Source organism: Geotrypetes seraphini, chromosome 15 (assembly GCF_902459505.1).
Source record: "Geotrypetes seraphini chromosome 15, aGeoSer1.1, whole genome shotgun sequence".
NCBI lineage: Eukaryota > Metazoa > Chordata > Amphibia > Gymnophiona > Dermophiidae > Geotrypetes > Geotrypetes seraphini.
Window position 1 is genome coordinate 25774612 of NC_047098.1, and position 18262 is coordinate 25792873.

The 18262-nt window shown below is 42.2% G+C and overlaps 1 protein-coding gene across 12 annotated transcripts in view; it reads left to right on the forward strand.

The window, feature by feature from the left end:
* KIF1B (kinesin family member 1B) overlaps positions 1-18262 on the forward strand; it is a 195786-nt gene that overhangs the window by 88373 nt on the left and 89151 nt on the right. For 2 of the 12 annotated variants that reach the window (XM_033922766.1, XM_033922767.1), the window contains one exon: positions 14976-16669. The exons of the other annotated variants lie outside the window; for them this stretch is intronic. In XM_033922766.1, coding sequence (XP_033778657.1) covers positions 14976-16424 — 1449 coding nt within the window. In that variant the 3' untranslated portion in view covers positions 16425-16669. Of the gene's footprint in view, positions 1-14975; positions 16670-18262 lie in introns of those variants that run through there. 12 annotated transcript variants of the gene reach the window in all.

Sequence of the window (18262 nt, forward strand, 5' to 3'; positions counted from 1 at the left end):
CTCTGAATGAAAAAGTATTTCCTCCTATTGGTTTTAAAAGTATTTCCCTATAACTTCGAGTGTCCCCCTAGTCTTTGAAATTTTTGATGGAGTAATTCTACACCACTCAGGATTTTGTAGACTTCAATCATATCTCCCCTCAGCTGTCTGTTTTCCAAGCTGAAGCTTGGAACCTTTTGAGTCTTTCCTTCAGCTGTGAAAACAGAAGTATTTGTTAAACAATTTGGGCCCTCTTTTGCTAAGCCGCAATAGAGGTTTTTACCATGGCTCGGGGTGCTAAATGTTCCAACACTCATAAGAATTCTATGGGCGTCCGAGCAGAGTTGGAGCATTTAGTGCTCTGGACCGCGGTAAAAACCTCTATTGCGGCTTAATAAAAAGAAGCCTTATCTGTATCAGTTTCTACATATTCCTTCCCTTCACCTTTGAGTTTCACAATGCCACTTTTGCACTTTCTCCTATCACTAATATATCTAAAAAAAATGTCTTGTCCCCCCTTTTTACCATGTTGGCTATTTTTTCTTCCATTTTCATCTTTGCTTTCCTGACTACTTGACCAGCCTCTACCAACGCTTCTAGATATTTTTGCCTGTCTTCCTCTTTCTGTGATCTTTTCGTAGTTTATGAAAGCTAACCTCTTTTTCGGGATGTTTTATGACTTAACCAATGAGTTTTCACTGCACCCTTGGAATAATTTTGGCAAGCTGACCACTTCTGGGAAGATTCACCACTGTTCCAAGTTTTCTCTTATTGGAGATGAATAGCATTTACTGTGGTTCAATGGAGTTCCAGAGTTTTAGAAATGGCTTTGTAACTTTTTTCAGACTGATATATTTTAACAACTTCTTTTCTTTTCTTATTTATTTATTAAATTTTCTACACTGTTCTCCCAAGGAAGCTCAGAATGGTTTACATGAATTTATTCAGGTAGTCAAGCATTTTTCCATGTCTGTCCTAGTAGGCTCATTATCTATCTAATGTACCTGGGGCAATGTTTTCTCTTCTGGAATTTCCTTTGATCGTAGCATAGCATTCTTGTAGAAACTTTGTGGTGACTACTTCGCTCTCATGGTAACGTTCAATATATAGTGAGATTTAGCTGGCTGTGTTCAATCAGTTGAATCTAATTTATGTAATTTAAATTCAGTCAATCAGTTGATTGAATAACTAAGGGGGGCAATTACTTTATCACATGGGTGATATGGATGTTGGAAAAATTTTGTTCCTTAAATAAGTGACAATTTAAACACTGTTTTGTGTGTTTATGCAGGCTCCTTTTGTTTAACATTACATTTTATTTAAAGATCAGAAACCATTCATTGTGACTTATGTGGGAAAAATAGGAGGGGGACAAAAACTTTTTCACAATCGCTGTTTAAACTGACCTTTGAACTTTACCAGAATTGATACCTCTGCATGCCTAACCCATTTCTTTGCATGTTGTCTGAGTTTATACATGTGTGTGTGCCTGCACTATACGGACGGATAGCATGAGATTAGAGGCTATTAGATCCAGGCCTGCAAATAAGTTATTATTTATCACAGTTGGAAAAACTAATATGCACAAGATAAAGCTAAGATTCTCATCTATTTTATTTCATGGTATATAGCCGATAAGTGGAGGGACCCTGAACGGCGTTTGAAGGCATGCCTAAAAATTAACTGAATAGCATCAATATTCAAGCTATCAAGTTACTGTATATCATTTTTTATTGATGATTAATAAAATAGGAAGAAAGAAACAGGTACATAAAACAGCAAATTGGAATAGAAAAATACTGCACTGTCAACAAAACAGGTACAATTACCATCATACAGCATAGAAACATAGAGTATGACGGCAGAAAAGGGCCTTTGGCCCAACAAGTCTGCCCACTCGAACCCTCCCCCTAAGCACTTCCTCTAAGTGAACCCACATGTTTATCCCATTTTTTTCCTTAAAATCGAGCACGTTGCTGGCCTCAACTACCTGAAGTGGAAGATCATTCCAATGATCAACCACCCTTTCGGTGAAGAAATACTTCCTAATGTCACCATGAAATCTCCCACCCTTGATTTTTAATGGATGCCCTCTTGTCGCCGTAGGTCCTGTAAGGAAAAAGATGTCTTCTTCCACCTCAATACGGCCAGTAACATATTTGAATGTCTCTATCATGTCTCCCCTCTCTTTGCATTCCTCAAGAGAGTATAACTGCAACTTACCTAGACGTTCTTCATATGGGAGATCCTTGAGTCCTGAGACCATCCTAGTGGCCATTCGCTGAACTGACTCTATTCTCAGCACATCCTTTTGATAATGTGGCCTCTAAAATTGAATGCAATACTCCAGATGAGGTCTCACCATGGACCTGTACAGCGGCATTACCACTTCAGGCTTTCAGCTGACAAAACTTTTTTGGATGCAACCCAGCAATTGTCTAGCCTTGGATGAAGCTCTCTCCACGTGATTGGCTGTCTTCATATCTTCACTAATGATTACTCCCAGGTCCCATTCTGCAACAGTTCTTGTTAAGGTCTCGCCATTCAGAGTGTAAGTTCTGCATGGGTTTCCACTACCAAGGTGCATAACCTTACACTTTTTGGCATTAAAACTCAGTTGCCAAGTAGTAGACCTTTGCTCCAGTAAAAGTAGGTCCTGCGTCATATTGTCTGGCCTGGTAACTCCGCCCACTACATTGCATAGTTTAGCGTCAGCGGCAAATAATGTAATTTTACCTCGAAGTCCCTGAGGCAGATCCTGTACGAAGATATTAAATAGGATTGGACCCAAGACCGAGCCCTGCGGCACTCCACTGATCACTTCCAACGTTTCGGAAGGAGTACCATTTACCACCACTCTCTGAAGTCTGCCACTGAGCCAGTCTTTAACCCATGCAGTTTATGTTTCTCCTAGTCCCAGCAAGCTCATCTTGTTCAATAGTCTACGGTGTGGGACACTATCAAAAGCCTTTCTGAAGTCCAAATACACATAAGAACATAAGCAATGCCTCCGCTTGGTCAGACCTGAGGTCCATCGTGCCCAGCAATCCACACATGTGGCGGCCCAACAGGTCCAGGATCTGTGCAGTAATCCTCAATCTATACCCCTCTATCCCCTTTTCCAGCAGGAAATTGTCCAATCCTTTCTTGAACCCCAGTACCGTTCACTGCCCTATTATGCCCTCTGGAAGCACATTCCAGGTGTCCACCACAGGTTGGGTAAAGAAGAACTTGCTAGCATTCGTTTTGAATCTGTCCCCTTTCAACTTTTCCGAATGCCCTCTTGTTCTTTTATTTTTCAAAAGTTTGAAGAATCTGTCCCTCTCCACTCTCTCTATGCCTTTCATGATTTTGTAAGTCTCTATCATATCCCCTCTAAGTCTCCTCTTTTCCAAATTCGGACGCACCATCGCCCGATATAACGGCTGGATAACTTCTTTCGTTCTGGTAGTAATACCCTTCTTGATTATACCTAGCATTCTATTCGCTTTCTTAGCGGCCGCTGCGCACTGTGCCGTCGGTTTCATTGTCATGTCTACCATTACCCCCAAGTCCCTTTCTTGGGTACTCTCCTTCAATAACATCCCTCCCATCATATAGCTGTACCTCGGGTTTCTGCTTCCCACATGTACTACTTTACATTTCTCAACGTTGAACTTCATCTGCCATCTCGTCGCCCATTCCCCTAGTTTGTTCAAGTCTCTTTGCAATTCTTTGCAGTCCTCTGTAGTCCGAGCTCCACTAAATAGTTTGGTGTCATCCGCAAATTTTATTATCTCACACTGTGTCCCTGTTTCTAGATCATTTATAAATATATTAAATAGCAGCGGCCTGAGCACTGAGCCCTGCGAGACACCACTTGTGACCCTCCTCCAGTCCGAGTTGTGGCCCTTCAGTCCTACCCTCTTTTTCCTACCTGCCAACCAGTTTCTGATCCATCTATGTACGTCTCCTTCCACCCCATGGTTATTCAAGTTCAAGTTTATTAGGATTTTATATACTGCCTATCAAGGTTATCTAAGCGGTTTTTACAATCAGTTTCCGAAGTAGGCGGTCATGGGGTACCTTGTCAAAGGCTTTTTGGAAATCTAGATATATGATGTCTATGGGGTCACCTCTGTCCATCCGTTTGTTAATTCCTTCGAAGAAGTGCAATAAGTTCGTTAGGCACGATCTCCCCTTGCTGATTATCAGAAGTTGGTTTCTTTCAAAATGTTCATCGATGTTGTCTTTTATCTGTGCTTCCGCCATTTTCCCTGGAACCGAGGTCAGACTCACTGGTCTGTAGTTTCCCGGGTCACCTCTTGATACCTTTTTAAAGATGGGCATAACGTTGGCTATCTTCCAGTCCTCCGGGATCACGCCTGTTTTCAGGGATAGATTGCAAATTTGCTGCAGTAGTTCCGCTATCTCCTCCTTTAGTTCCTTCAGAACCCTTGGATGGATTCCGTCCGGACCCAGCGATTTGTCAGTTTATAGTTTTTCTAGCTGCCTTCGTACGTCTTCCATGGATGTTAATTTTTCTGCTTGATCTCCATTGAAGATTTGCTCAGGTTCCGGTATGTTGGATGTGTCTTCATTTGTAAATAAAGACGAAAAGAGCATGTTATGTCTTTCTGCTACTTCTTTCTCCTCCTTCACCACTCCCTTCCTGGCTCCGTCGTCCAGCGGTCCCACCTCCTCCCTAGCCGGCTGCTTCCCTCTAACATATCTAAAGAACAGTTTGAAATTTCGAGCTTCCCTGGCTAGCCTCTCTTCATACTCTCTTTTTGCTTTTCGAACCACAGGGTGACATTCTTTTTGATACTTCCTGTGCTCTTTCCAGTTCCCCTCAGTTTTGTCCTTTTTCCATTTTCTGAATGAATTTTTCTTATTGCCTATCGCTTCCTTCACTATTTTAATTATCCAAGCCGGGTCTTTTGTTCGACTCTTTTTGCACCCCTTTCTGAATCTGGGGATATACAAATTTTGCGCCTCGCTCACCGTGTCCTTGAAAAAAGACCAGACATGTTCTACCATTTGCCATTTTCTGGAAGTTTTCCTAAGTTTCTTCCTTACCATTTCCCTCATTTCTTCGTAGTTTCCTTTCCTGAAGTTGAAAGTTGTTGCTATGGTTCTCTTTCCTTTTGGTATTCCTACTTCAACCTTGAACTTGATCATATTATGATCGCTGTTTCCCAATGGTCCCACTACTTCCACTTCCTTTGCAGGTCCCCTTAACCCATTTAGGATTAGATCGAGTGGCATTTCCTCTCGTCAGTTCGCTAACAAGCTGCTCCATGAAGCAATCTTGTGTAGGCTCCAGGAATTCTGTCTCCCTAGCGCATTTTGAGCTTCCAAGACTCCAGTCTATCCCGGGATAGTTGAAGTCTCCCATAATAACCGTGTTACCGCTTTTGCATTTGCGCTTCATCTCAGCTTCCATTTCTTCATCGATATCTCCGGTTTGCCTGGCTGGACGATAGTATAGACCCATCTTTATTTCAAGCCCTTTCCTTCCCGGTATTTTAACCCATAGCGGTTCCAGCTTGTTGGTCGTCTCTGTTGTATCTATTCTTGTTGATTGTATGCTTTCTTTTATGTATAGGGCTATTCTACCTCCTTTCTGTCCTGATCTGTCCTGGCGATAGAGCTTGTACCCTGGCAGTGCTGTATCCCATTTGCTTTCTTCATTCCACTATGTTTCAGAGACTCCAATGATGTCTATGTCTTCTGCATTGGCCATGGCTTCGAATTCCCCCATTTTGTTTCTTAGGCTCCTTGCATTAGTATATATGCAATTTAGATCCTGGTATTTTCTTGTCTTCATTTCCTTTTCCAGTGCTTCGTCTTTAGTTTATTCTTTTGTGCTACAATCCTTCTAACCTCCTCTTCTGTGTTAGTCAACTCCTGTAATTTGTTCATTGTTTCTTCTCAGCCTTTTTTCCCTTTAGTATCTTCACAGGATACCTTCTTCAGAATTGTCGATGCTTGGTCAACTGTCGGCTTTCCCCTTCTTATTAGTTTAAAGCCTGTTCTATTCCTCTCCTGACGTTGTTTGCTAGAAGTCTAGTTCTGCTATGCTCAGGTGCAGTCCATCTCTCCTGTAGAGCTTGCTCTTGCCCCAGAACGTTGTCCAGTTCCTCACGACATCCAGGGACTCTCCCTTATCTAGCTTTTTCGTTACCCAGTCAAAGAAGCTGATTAGATTGGATTGGCAGGACCTTCCTTTTGTAAATCCATGCTGGTGGGGATTCCTCAGCCTCTCGTCATTCAGAATCGTATCTAATTTGTGTCTAATCAACGTTTCCATAAGTTTACACACTATGGATGTGAGACTTACCGGTCTGTAATTTGCAATCTCTGTCCTGCAACCCTTTTTGTGGAGCGGAATGACGTTAGCTGTTTTCCAGTCCGATGGGACTTTTCCCGTGCTTAGGGAAAGATTGAAGAGTATGGCTAATGGCTCCACCAGGACATCTCTCAATTCCCTAAGCACTCTGGGGTGCAGTTTATCCGGTCCCATGGCTTTGTTCACTTTGAGCCTTGATAGTTCTTGGTAGACGCTGCTGGTGGTAAATTCAAAATTCCGGAACGGGTCTTCTGAGCTCTCCCTTGTTTGCAGCTGTGAACCGGATCCCAGTGCCTCACAGGTAAAGACTGAGCAGAAGTATTCATTTAGTGGTTTGGCTTTATCGGAGTCCGATTCTACATAGTTACAGTCGAGTTTCCTTAGGCGCACTATCCTGTTTGTGTTCCTTTTTCTGTCACTAACATACCTGAAAAAGGATTTATGCCTCTTTTTAATATTCTTAGCTAAATTTTCTTCCATCCGGAGTTTGGCATCTCTGACTGCTGTTTTAACAGTTCTAGATTTCACCAGATAGGCTTCTTTGGCTTCCAGTCATTGTGATTGTTTGTAGGATACAAATGCTCTTTTCTTCTGTTTTACGAGTTCCAAGATCTCTGCGGAGAACTACTGGGGTTTGTAATTTCTCCGTCGTTTACTCATGGTTTTTATATAGAGGTTGGTTGCTTCCTGTAGGTTAGATTTCAGAGCCGACCACAGTATATGCAGCATAAATGACTGTCCTAAAATTAACTGGATAATTTTTTTCTGGTTAACTCTAGGACAGCATTTTCAGGGGGGCATCTGAATATTCAGTTAATTAACGAGGGGGTGATATTTGATATATTTCCCTCCTTTTTCTGTTATAGCTCAAAGCAAGTTACATTCAGGTAAAGTAGTATCTGTGTTTGTACCTCAGGCATTGGAAGGTTAAGTGGCTTACCCAAGATCAAAAGGAGTTGTACTGGGGTTTGAACTGCACTTCCATGTTTCTCAGCCCACTGGTGTAAGCATTAGACCAGTATGTCGCAAACATTTTGAAGCCACAGCACACTAAACGGGCTGTGGCTGGAGGGCCTCTGGACATACATGGCCGTCGATGTGATGACATCATGCACATGTGTGATGTCATTATGTGGACCTCCACGCATGCGCGGAGGCCCTCCAGATGGAGCCCTAAGCTTGCTACCCTGGGAGGAGAGACATGGAAAGGAGGAGAGGTGCCAGTGCTGGTTGACTGCCTACAGGATGTGCCTCTCGCAGTAAGAGGCATGGTCATGTAGGTAGTCAGCCAGTGCCTCTCCTCCTCGCCGACGTCTCGCATCATACCCTGAATCTTCCCATGGCACACAATTTGTAATATACAGTACTGCATTAGACTGTTTCTCTACAGCAGGACTCACATAAGGGGCCGAAATCTGAAAAAAAAGGCTAAGTCACAGGCTGAATTTTTATTTAAGATACTTAGGGGTCCTTTTATTAAGGTACGCTAACCGATTTAGCTTGCGCTAAATGCGCACCTTAATAAAAGTGACTAAGGCGTAGTCTTAGTAGAAGTATAGGGTTACAACATCTCCAACCCACGCCAGCTCTGGTGTGTAAACAAAATAAATAAAAAAGACTTTTCCACTCTCTGTTAGGTCCTAGTTCATGCTTGCTATCTAACACCAGCTCTGGCAGGATACACATTTCAAATCTGACATATTGTAATCACAAAACAGAAAATAAAATTATTTTTTCTACCTTTTATTGGTCCCAGGCTCTGGTTGTCTTCTGATAATTCGCTTGCCAGGGTCTCCTGCCCATTTGTAATTTTCTTCTTTCTCCATGCTAACCATCCATCTTCCATTTCTGTCCTTCTCTTCCGTTTCCCTTAACTCCCCTGGAGGTCTGGCATCTTTCCTTTTTTTTCATCTCCATCCCTGTAGCTGCAGTAATGTACCCCACCATCCCCAGATCCACCATCTCTACTTTTCTTAACTATCCTTTCATCCAGCATCTCTCCCTCCTTCCCCAACACCACATGGTTCACCATCTCTCCCAACTACCCTCCTATCCGGTATTTCTATCCCCCCTCCACACCATCCTTTGTGTCCAACTTCTCTCCTTTTCTGTTCCTTCCCTCCCTCCATCCCATTGTCCACCATCTCTCTCTCTCCTCTGTTTTATTTCTTCCCCACCCCCACTCCTCTCCCCTCAGTCCAGCATATGCACGTCTGGACTCCTCCTTCTCTTCCTCTGGATACTTCAACACCAGGGCCTGCCCCCCCCCCGTCCTGAAGGACTGCATGTTTTCTTCTTCCCGGTCTCACCTTCAGATTGGGCTCGCCGTTCCTACCCTCCCTCCATCCCGGCTTCCTGGTGTCCTCTTCAAAGCAGCCTGCTGAGGATCGCCAGCCGGCTGTAGCGAACCTCACAGGCTGGCTGTAGCGAACTTTGCAGGCTGCCGTCGACCTCGGTAGCACGTTCCCTCTGCTGCAGTCCCGCCCCTCCTCTGATGTATGGGATCGCGACAGAGGGAACGTGCTACCGAGGTTGACGGTGGCCTGCGAGGTTCACTACAGCTGGCTGGCAATCCTCAGCGGGCTGCTTTGAAGAGGAAGAGGAGACCAGGTGAAGAGCAGCAGCAGCAGTTCGTGCTGGCGGGCCAGATTAAAGTAAAAAAAGGTAAATGTCTGGCGGGCCAGAGTTTGACATGTCTGCTCTATAGGATATCCTACTTCTGAATTTTTAACTCTTTGAGGTCAGTATTCAAAAGCACTTTATCTAGCCATTTGGGGAAGAAGTGCCAGCACCAGACGTATAAATGTTTTAAAAACATTCTTGGCTAGGTGTGCTGCACAAATAGGTATAATTTGTATTAACCTAGGACAAGAAGGCAGCATTGGGGTGATGTCATCCACGGAGCCCAATAAGGACAGAATGAAAAGTGTACTGTCACTTTAAGTTTTAAGAAACTTCATGACTTCCCGCACCGCTTATGCGCGTGTGCCTTCCTTCCCGACGCTCACAGTACCTCAGTTTTTTGTTTTCCGCGGAGCAGAGAAGTCTGTTTTGACTGAATTCTGTTTAGCCGGTGTTGCGGTCCCGCTTTGCGTTTTTTCTTTTTCCCAAATTTAGTCTAGTTTTTGTTTTGTTTGTATGGTAAAAAAAAGAAAATAAATATATAATAGAAATATATTTCTGTTTCTTTTCCTCAACCTCAGGCTTCGGCCTCAAGGTTCTTACCCTGGCGGGACTTAGTTCAACCATTGAATTCAATCTCGCTGACGAGATTTTTCCCATGTTTGAAATCTACGATGGGGTTTAAAAAGTGCTGCAGGTGCCAGAGGCCTATTTCCATACCTGATCCACATAATTGGTGTCTTCAGTGATTGGGCCCTGATCATCAAATTGAATTGTATGTTAAATGTTCCACCTTGCAGCCAGATTGATCACAGGTACTTCTTGAATGACTCGTATAACACCAGTATTGAAGCAGTTGCACTGGTTACCAATACAACAAAGAGTCCAAGTCAAAATTATTTCCATAATTCATCAAACTTTGTACCAAGTCTCTCCTGGTTTTCAAGAGTTTTTGAATTCTATCAGCCTAAAAGAAGTCTGAGGTCAGAAAACAGTATGAAATTATGTTTGGAAGGTAATATGTTAATCTCCCACATTAAGATTGATGCAACTATGTTATCTGTAGCGGGTGTAAAGCTGTAGAATATCCTGCCAGAATGAATTTTAAGAAAATGTTAAAAACTCAACTGTTTGTGAAGTCTTTTTTGAGTTGAAATTTTATATTCAAACTGGATTTGAACGCTTCTGATATTTACTGACCATTTTTAAGAGTGTTGTTTTTTTAACAACTGAATTATGTATGTTTGTTAAACATTTTATGCTTGTTACTATGGAAACCGTATAGGTAATATACGGTATATAAATTTTTAAATAAATAAAGGCTGTTGTATCCAATGGGAGAAGCTATTTGGCTCCTCTATGGATATTGGAAAAACTTTGGAGCCATCACCTTCGGAAACTCTGGCATCGACATTAGGAAATCTACTAGCATCGGGGAAGCAAGTTGCTGAATCGTCCATATACCAGCGAGCATTGCAGGTCTCTATAGCATCAAGTCTCTTGATGCAAACCATGCATCAACGTCATCGATCTAAAAATCTGTAGGTTGAGTCTTCTCTTAGGTGTGCATCCTCGTCGAGGTCACCCTTTCTAAGACAATCTGCTGCACTGTTCGTACCAGCTGGTGAGCCTTCAGTACTGGTACAGGCTGCTCAGCAGGCATTATAGGCCTTGACAGCATTGAGTCTCTTGATGCAGGCCAAAAGATGTAATCGTTCTGCTGAGCTGCAGGTTGTTTTTCCCATACAGGGTTTCTCTTCTGCCAAGTCACCCATACCAAAACAACCTGCTGCACTGACAGTACTGGCTATTGAGCAATTGCTACTGGTGCACTCTTTTCGAGAAGCTTGATGAATTTTTTCACAGGGTGATTGCCACTGTTTTTAGGTCACATTGCATGTTTCTCCTACACTCAACTCCTTTAGTACCGGCCCATCCTGCTCATACCACCGCGAGGCATTAAGGTACCGATAACACTGGTCCATTGGAGCATCGAAATATTGCTCAGGGATCTTCTTTGAGGCATCATGGTTCTATCTATTGGTGCCGATTTTTCTCCAGGCATTGTTCTTCGCATCGAAGTTCTGGTTCTTCTCATCGAAGTTCTGGTTCTTCTCATTGAAGTTCTGGTTCTTCTCAACAATGCTCTCCTTCAAGACTTAGAGCTGCTACTTTGGCTCGTAAGTCCTCTTCTTTTGTGATGTGTTCCAGGCCCAGACATCAGAGTTCCTCTTCTGCTCGACCTCCTCTTTTGAAGAGACATCAGGAACTTCATCAATCCACTTCTTCCTCTTCATCAGACCAGTACTGAAAATGTCGCAGAACTTCTAGACATTTTTTCCCAGAAGTTTTCTCAGATTCGAAGTCTGACTTGAAGTGTAGGTTTTCCATCTTTGAACCTGGGTATGCAGCATGATACTTCTTTTTATTCTAGCCAGGGATGAAAGTTTTCTCTCAGGAGTCGGATGTCTATTTTTACTTTTTAGTGCCTTTCGAGGTCACCTCAGCAGACGCTGAATTTTTCTCATCCTTCCAGACTCTATTAGCTACTTGAGCAACCCTATGAGAAGTGGGGGAGATGATTTTCACTGTTCTAGGCTCTTTATATTAGCAAGCCTTTAACCTACTTCATATCTGCCTTCCGGTAATATTTCCTATCTTTCTTCTACTCAGTTCTTAGTTTCACTTCAGTCACAGTTTGCCTTCGGGTTTTGACCAATTTCCGTGTTCAGGTCAACAACCTGTTCATCCTCTAATTCCCAACTGTGCACAGGTCTTGCCGACCTCCACCGGCCCCTAGTGGGTTGAGATTCTTGCCTTGTTGCTCCCTACACTATTGCTCCATTCCTTTGAGTCTTGCACAGTTTTGCACCATGATACAGTAGTTTCTCTATACCCCTCCTTTTTGTCTGGACAACAGGGGTCGGGAGATGTCATATACATCTCATCATTATGCTTCAATTTTTTTACTATTTTCAGCCTCATTCTCACCCTGGAGAAATGGCTCTTCCTACCTTGGCCTGCAACAAAACAGAACCTTGGTTTTCTCTTTCAAGCAACTATGCTCTACAGAACTTCTTCTCACCGGTTCATCCTTTTCGTTTCTCACGGGTTAGCTTTGCCTATCCCTTGAGCTTTATTTCCTCATACCTTACAATCTGTATCTCCTTTGCCATGTTTGGGTATACTGCAACTTGGGGCATCTCTGATAGCACATAAGCTCTTGGCCATTCTAGCTTCAGTTGCATTCTTAGTTCCTCTCCTATAAGTACATGCTGCAAAGCAACTACTTGGTTCTCAGTCTACTTATTCATGCACCTCTTCTGTAACGCAGCAGAGTGAAATCCCTGATGGACAAGGCCAAAACAGCCTGTTTAGAGTGCTGCCGGCCCAACGCTGCTTCGGTTGAGCTTACTCGCAGTCAGCGGGGAGGGCTCAATTGCAGTCAGTGGGGAGGGAAGGATGGAGGGTCAGCAGGGGTTCAGCTGCGCGGTGGGGAGGAGCAGGTTGAAGAGTTGATGGCGAATCCTGGGACTAGGGTATATTTTTGGGGTAGGGCTTATATTAAGACCTACCCCGAAAATGATGCTAGGTCTTATTTTCTGGGAAACACAGTAGTAGTAGAGCCATAGGTGCCATCCGTTGTGTACCCAAGACTGATACTCATGGAAGAGATCTGCAAAGCTATCATGAACTTCTATTTTCAACATTCATATTCCATTATTGTTTAAATTGGAACTACAGTAGGTTTGATAAGTCTATCCTGAGGAGTCTTGTTGAGATTTAGAATTCAACTCCATCTCCTCTATGGTCCATGGCTGTTAGAGCTACAGCCTTAGCACCCTGAGATTGTGGGTTTAAATCCCACTCTGCTCCTTGTGACCCTGGGCAAATCATTTAATCCCCCTTTGCCCCAGGTACATTAGAGTGTGAGCCCACCGGGATAGATAGGGAAAAGTACTTGAGTACTTGACCGTAAACAATTTAGGCTATAAGTGGTATATAAATACTAAAAAAATAAAATTTTGTATTATGTTTGTGTTATCTTCTGTTAAAAAAAAAAAAAAAAAGATGAGAGAAAAACCCATAGAAAATAGCCTATGGCCACTAAAAACATGATTTTTCTCACTGGCATTTAATTTTCCATTTTTTATTTAGATAGCCTGTAGCAGTTTGTCATTTGTGAGTATTGCTTTCCTGTTTGTTCTTGGAGAAAGCAAAGTTACTTACTTGTAGCATCTGTTTTCAAAGAGCAGCACGTCCTTTCCTCATAGAGCCCACCTGTCTTCCCAAGGAGTTGGCTTTTTCTAGTCATAACTTTGTACCAACAGTTCGACAATGGAGATAGTGGAATTTCACCACATGAAAGGTGGTGTATTCTAGAAAGTTTTTCAACTTTGTAAAAAGTGCTTTGACCTTTGACTCCATTGAGTGGTGTTGCCCATCTCTGAAAACTGGTATCCTGCTTTCCTAAACTCTCCCCCCTCCTAATTTATAAAACTATTTTACTATCTCCCAAACACTTCTCAGCCACCCATTTTTATTATTAAGAGAAAAAGATGATCTGACATGGGGAGGAATATGCTTTAACCTCACAAAAGATGTAAGATGCAGGTTGAGATCCCAAATCTGGGAGATTTGGTCTTGGTCCCCTTTAAAAAACTTGTAGTCTATGGTTATAATTCAAATTTTGATGTATACAGATGGGATGGGTCTATCTTTGCATCCTGAAAACTGTATCATAGGCATAGAATAGGGCCCTTTCTTGTTCACTGTATATAACCTTCTGTAATATTCATGAGATAATGATCAAGTAATGCAGAGGTTTAGGAAGAGCAACTACAGAGTAACATTATTGAAAGCTCATCTTTGGTGAGGTAATGAGTGGGATACAGGTGTAGAGAAACATTATGGACACTGTCTTCTAGTAAGATAAGTGTAAGGAAGACACAAGGATTTTTTTAAAATTGAAGATATTAAGTTGATATACTGCAATTACTGATGTGTGCCATGGGCCATATCCACCCTTTGAATTTCTGCAAAGGATGTGTTGGCTCCTGGGAGCAGACGTAAGTGAATGCCTGGCTGTGCTGTATGATTGCTAGATAAATATGATCAAAAGCTGTCTTGCTCTGGCAACATTAATACAAAGTTAAACCATACTTTACAGAAATGAATTGAAAAGTCAGTTCTACTACAGTGGGGGGGAAGTATGAAATTATGGACTAATAGAAGGCTTAAAGACTCTCATAGGTTGAGGGAGAGGAAGAAGGATGCACGATCTTTGGAGTAGAAAAGTAATTTTGAAAGATGTTTAAAGGATAGTATCAAATTGAATGACTTTAGGAGGAGTTTTCCCAAATAGAAGGTCTTTTGCTTTGTGTTTGAATAAGACTAAAATGTAAGCTAATGTCTGTTGATTTAGCAACTCCAAAAGAAGCCTGCATGGGTTTTCTCATAACCCTGGTTCTCCACTTCTCTGCCTAGTAACACTTTGAACATTGTAACGTTCCTTCTTCTGTCCTTTTCATATTTATCCTTTTCTTTAGCTACTCTATAGTGAAATGGATTCTAAAACCTGGTGATGCCAAACTACACAGCATTTACTAACCAGCGTTTAACCTTACTGCATCAGCACCACCTACACCAGCCCTGCTGGTCTTGCAGCCTCTCGCATGACGGGGGTTTGTTTGGAGCAAAGCAGACAAGGCAAATTGCATCTTTCTTGCATGATCTTTGTGGCATGTATGGGTGCTGCTTCCACCTCTAGCCATTGGGTAGCTTCACTTTCATAATGCTTTATTTTTACATTTGACGGAGGCAAGAAAAATATCAGTTGTTTAATTTATAAAAAAACTGAGGTCTGACAGAATAGTCAATTTCATAGGCTTAGTTATTTTTTCCATTTTTAATGAAACCCATCTGCTTTTTATGTTAGCTCATGATAAGATTTATTTATTTTTTTTTGCTTGCATTATTTTTAAAAATTTTTTGTTTGCATTTTGGTTATTTTGGGGCCATTTTGATTGTTTTCTCTCCAAAGGATGCAGACTCTGATAGCGGAGATGATTCGGAGAAGCGGTCGTGTGAGGAGAGCTGGCGCTTGATCACCTCCCTGAGGGAAAAGTTGCCTCCCAGCAAGGTGCAAACCATAGTCAAGAAGTGTGGTCTCCCCAGCAGTGGCAAGAAGCGAGAGCCCGTCAAGGTGTATCAGATTCCCCAACGCCGACGTCTGAGCAGGGACTCCAAATGGGCCACCATCTCTGACCTGAAGATTCAAGCAGTCAAGGAGATCTGCTATGAAGTGGCCCTGAATGACTTTCGCCACACTAGGCAAGAGATTGAGGCCCTAGCCATTGTTAAGATGAAAGAGTTGTGTGCCATGTATGGGAAAAAGGATCCCAATGAGCGTGATTCTTGGCGAGCTGTGGCCCGGGATGTCTGGGATACTGTGGGGGTTGGCGATGAGAGGATTGAAGATGTTATGGTCCTGGGGAAAGGAGGAACAGATGTAGATGACCTCAAAGTACATGTTGATAAGCTGGAGGACATTCTTCAAGAGGTGAAAAATCAGAATAACACGAAGGATGAAGAGATCCGAGCGCTGAGAGAGAAAATGTTAAAAATGGAAAAGGTGATTCCTCTAATTGGATCTCCTGAAAAAGTACCATCAAGTTCAATTGCTCAGTTTAAAGGCAGAGAAAATGAGGTTGGTTTGGAGAGTGACAAGTTTTGGAATCCTGGCAATGAAAACTTGGGAAAGGAAATCCGTGTCTCTAAGTTAATGGATAATGATCCCTCATTCCGACGAGGGCGATTGCACTGGATGAGGCAAGAACAGGTCCGCTTCAAGAATCTTCAACAGCAGGAAATAGCCAAGCATCTGCGCAGACAGAATACTCCACACCGTTTCATCCCTCCTGAGAATCGAAAGCCCCGCTTTCCTTTCAAAAGTAATCCAAGCCATAGGAACTCATGGAGTCCTGGCACACACATAATCATCACTGATGAACAGGTGGTAGAGATGAGAATACCCAAGGAGATAAAACAAGAAGAAAACGAGGAATACAGAGGCAAAGCGGAACCAACAGACTTTCAGCAAATGTGGAGCTCATGCAGCCAATCAAATGGTCAGCACTCTGGTAAACAGCAGAAACCACCATCTCCTCAGCGTTGGAGAAGCAACTCTTTAAATCACAGTAACCAGCAAAGCCTGCGCCGTCAGTCATCAGGCTCCTCTGAATCATTGCAATCTTGTAATGGGTGTCAACCCTTCTATCCACAGACTGCCCAGCAGAGAAGCCACGGTAACCAGCACCACCAGTTTTACGGCAGCTATAACCAGGATAGCTACACTGAGAGTGGTTTTGCCAACTTCCCTTACAAGCCGTTTGACCGTCCCCACCAGTATAATCAATTTGTGAAGCCACCACGCATGAGACGTCAGCACTCTGCACCAAACTTGAAAGCGGGACTAGAAACTAAAGTTTGAGCTGCTCTATTGGACAAGACTCAAGTTTTAGTTTGAACCTTTTATCTAGCGATGCAGAGCAATAGCAAGATCCATTATGAGCACTGACCTTCAGTTTCAGTGGCTGACTGAATAAAGTAATATGGTTGCTGTGTTAGTTCATTGGCTATGACCTTTATTTCTACTGTAGCTAGTTGAAACTTTTGTTCTGTTCTTGTCTGTTTTGTGTTTGAGTTGGCTAGCGATAAAAGCCCACTGAGACTTTGTTTCCATATCTATTTTTCTTTTAATAGATTGTAGGTTGGAAAGATGTGACATCTAATCTGCAGAGGCCCCTAAACCAGTGGTCTCAAACTCGCGGCCCAGGGGCCACATGCGGCCCTCCAGGTACTATTTTGAGGCCCTCGGTATGTTTATCGTAATCACAAAAGTAAAATAAAACAATTTCATGATCATATGTCTCTTTAGCTATAAATTACAATATTATTATTAAGACTTAGCCAAAAGGAAAGATTTATAAACTATAAAGAGTTTTACCTCATGCAAAATTGTTATTTCTTTAATAAGACATTAACTATGTGGCCCTCCATGTACCTACAAATTCAAAATGTGGCCCTGCAAAGGGTTTGAGTTTGAGACCACTGCCCTAAACCCTTCTAGTCTAGAGAAGTTTTGATCGCATTTTTCAAAGGTGGGAATGGCAGACTAGAGTATATTAAAACAAGTCTTCTGGGGTACAGATTAGAAGCTTGTCTACTTTCCTGCCACATTGGCTATTTTTGGTTCCTGATCAAACCAGAGTTTGATCAAAACTTTCACTACTGACAGTATCTTTCCACAGTGTCCTCAGGCAGAATGCCTGGCCACTTTGTCCTTTCTAGCTTTCCTCTTTTCCTCACTTGTTATACTCTTCCTTCTTCCTTTTACTCCCTTTCACTTAAAGCTGTTCTTTGGCTGTACATTTAATCCCCTCTGTTTCTTTGTGTCCAAATCCATTGCCATATAGAGGCCAGATACTAAGTAATTAGTGTTGATAAGACTGGATAGTGTTTGATACCTTCCTGGAAATATTTATACAAATATCTGTCAAGATGTTGACCATATAGACTGAGATGACTCTATAGGGAATCTAATAGAAATAGAAGCCCGCACAGACTTAGGGAGGAACATGCCTGCCAAAACCAAAAAGAAATCCTCATTAAGTAGGTTGGGAAGTGACACACGATACTATAATAAATCAAACAAATATGTAAGTGAATATATTTAAATATGTGAGTGTAAGGGAAAGTGAAATCAGTTATAAGGTCTCTGCTAATCAGAGAAAATAAATTCCCAACGGAGTTACACACGTGGTTGATTAGAATCAACAAATGCCACTGGATCACCTTTTACATCATTCAGCACTAACCCTGTATTAATACATTACATAAATTGTGCTCTAAATCAATACATAATTGTGTAGCCACTTCCCAAGCAGTTAGAACTAATATATCTAAATGAAGCCATAAGTATGAAATGGATAGTCAGATAAGTTCAATAAAGATTCCTTTTCATCTGTGAAAATAAGAGATTTTTTTTGCAAGACAAGAACCAAACATAAAGGACTTATCTTTGCATATGTGAGCCAAACTCTCTGTCCGACAAAACGCTTTGTTTCAATCCTTCCTCAGGGACAGAGTGAAGAATGCTCACTCTTGTACTATGGCATGAGATAAACAATGACTTGCTCCTTTCACAGTCACTTTCCTTTCTCAGCATAAACTGCTGCTTGCCACTGTGTTTTTTCAGTGTGTGATTAACAATGGCTTGTTTCTTTTGCTTTGGAGCCCATTGAGAAAAGTGTCTTCTATAAACAGAAC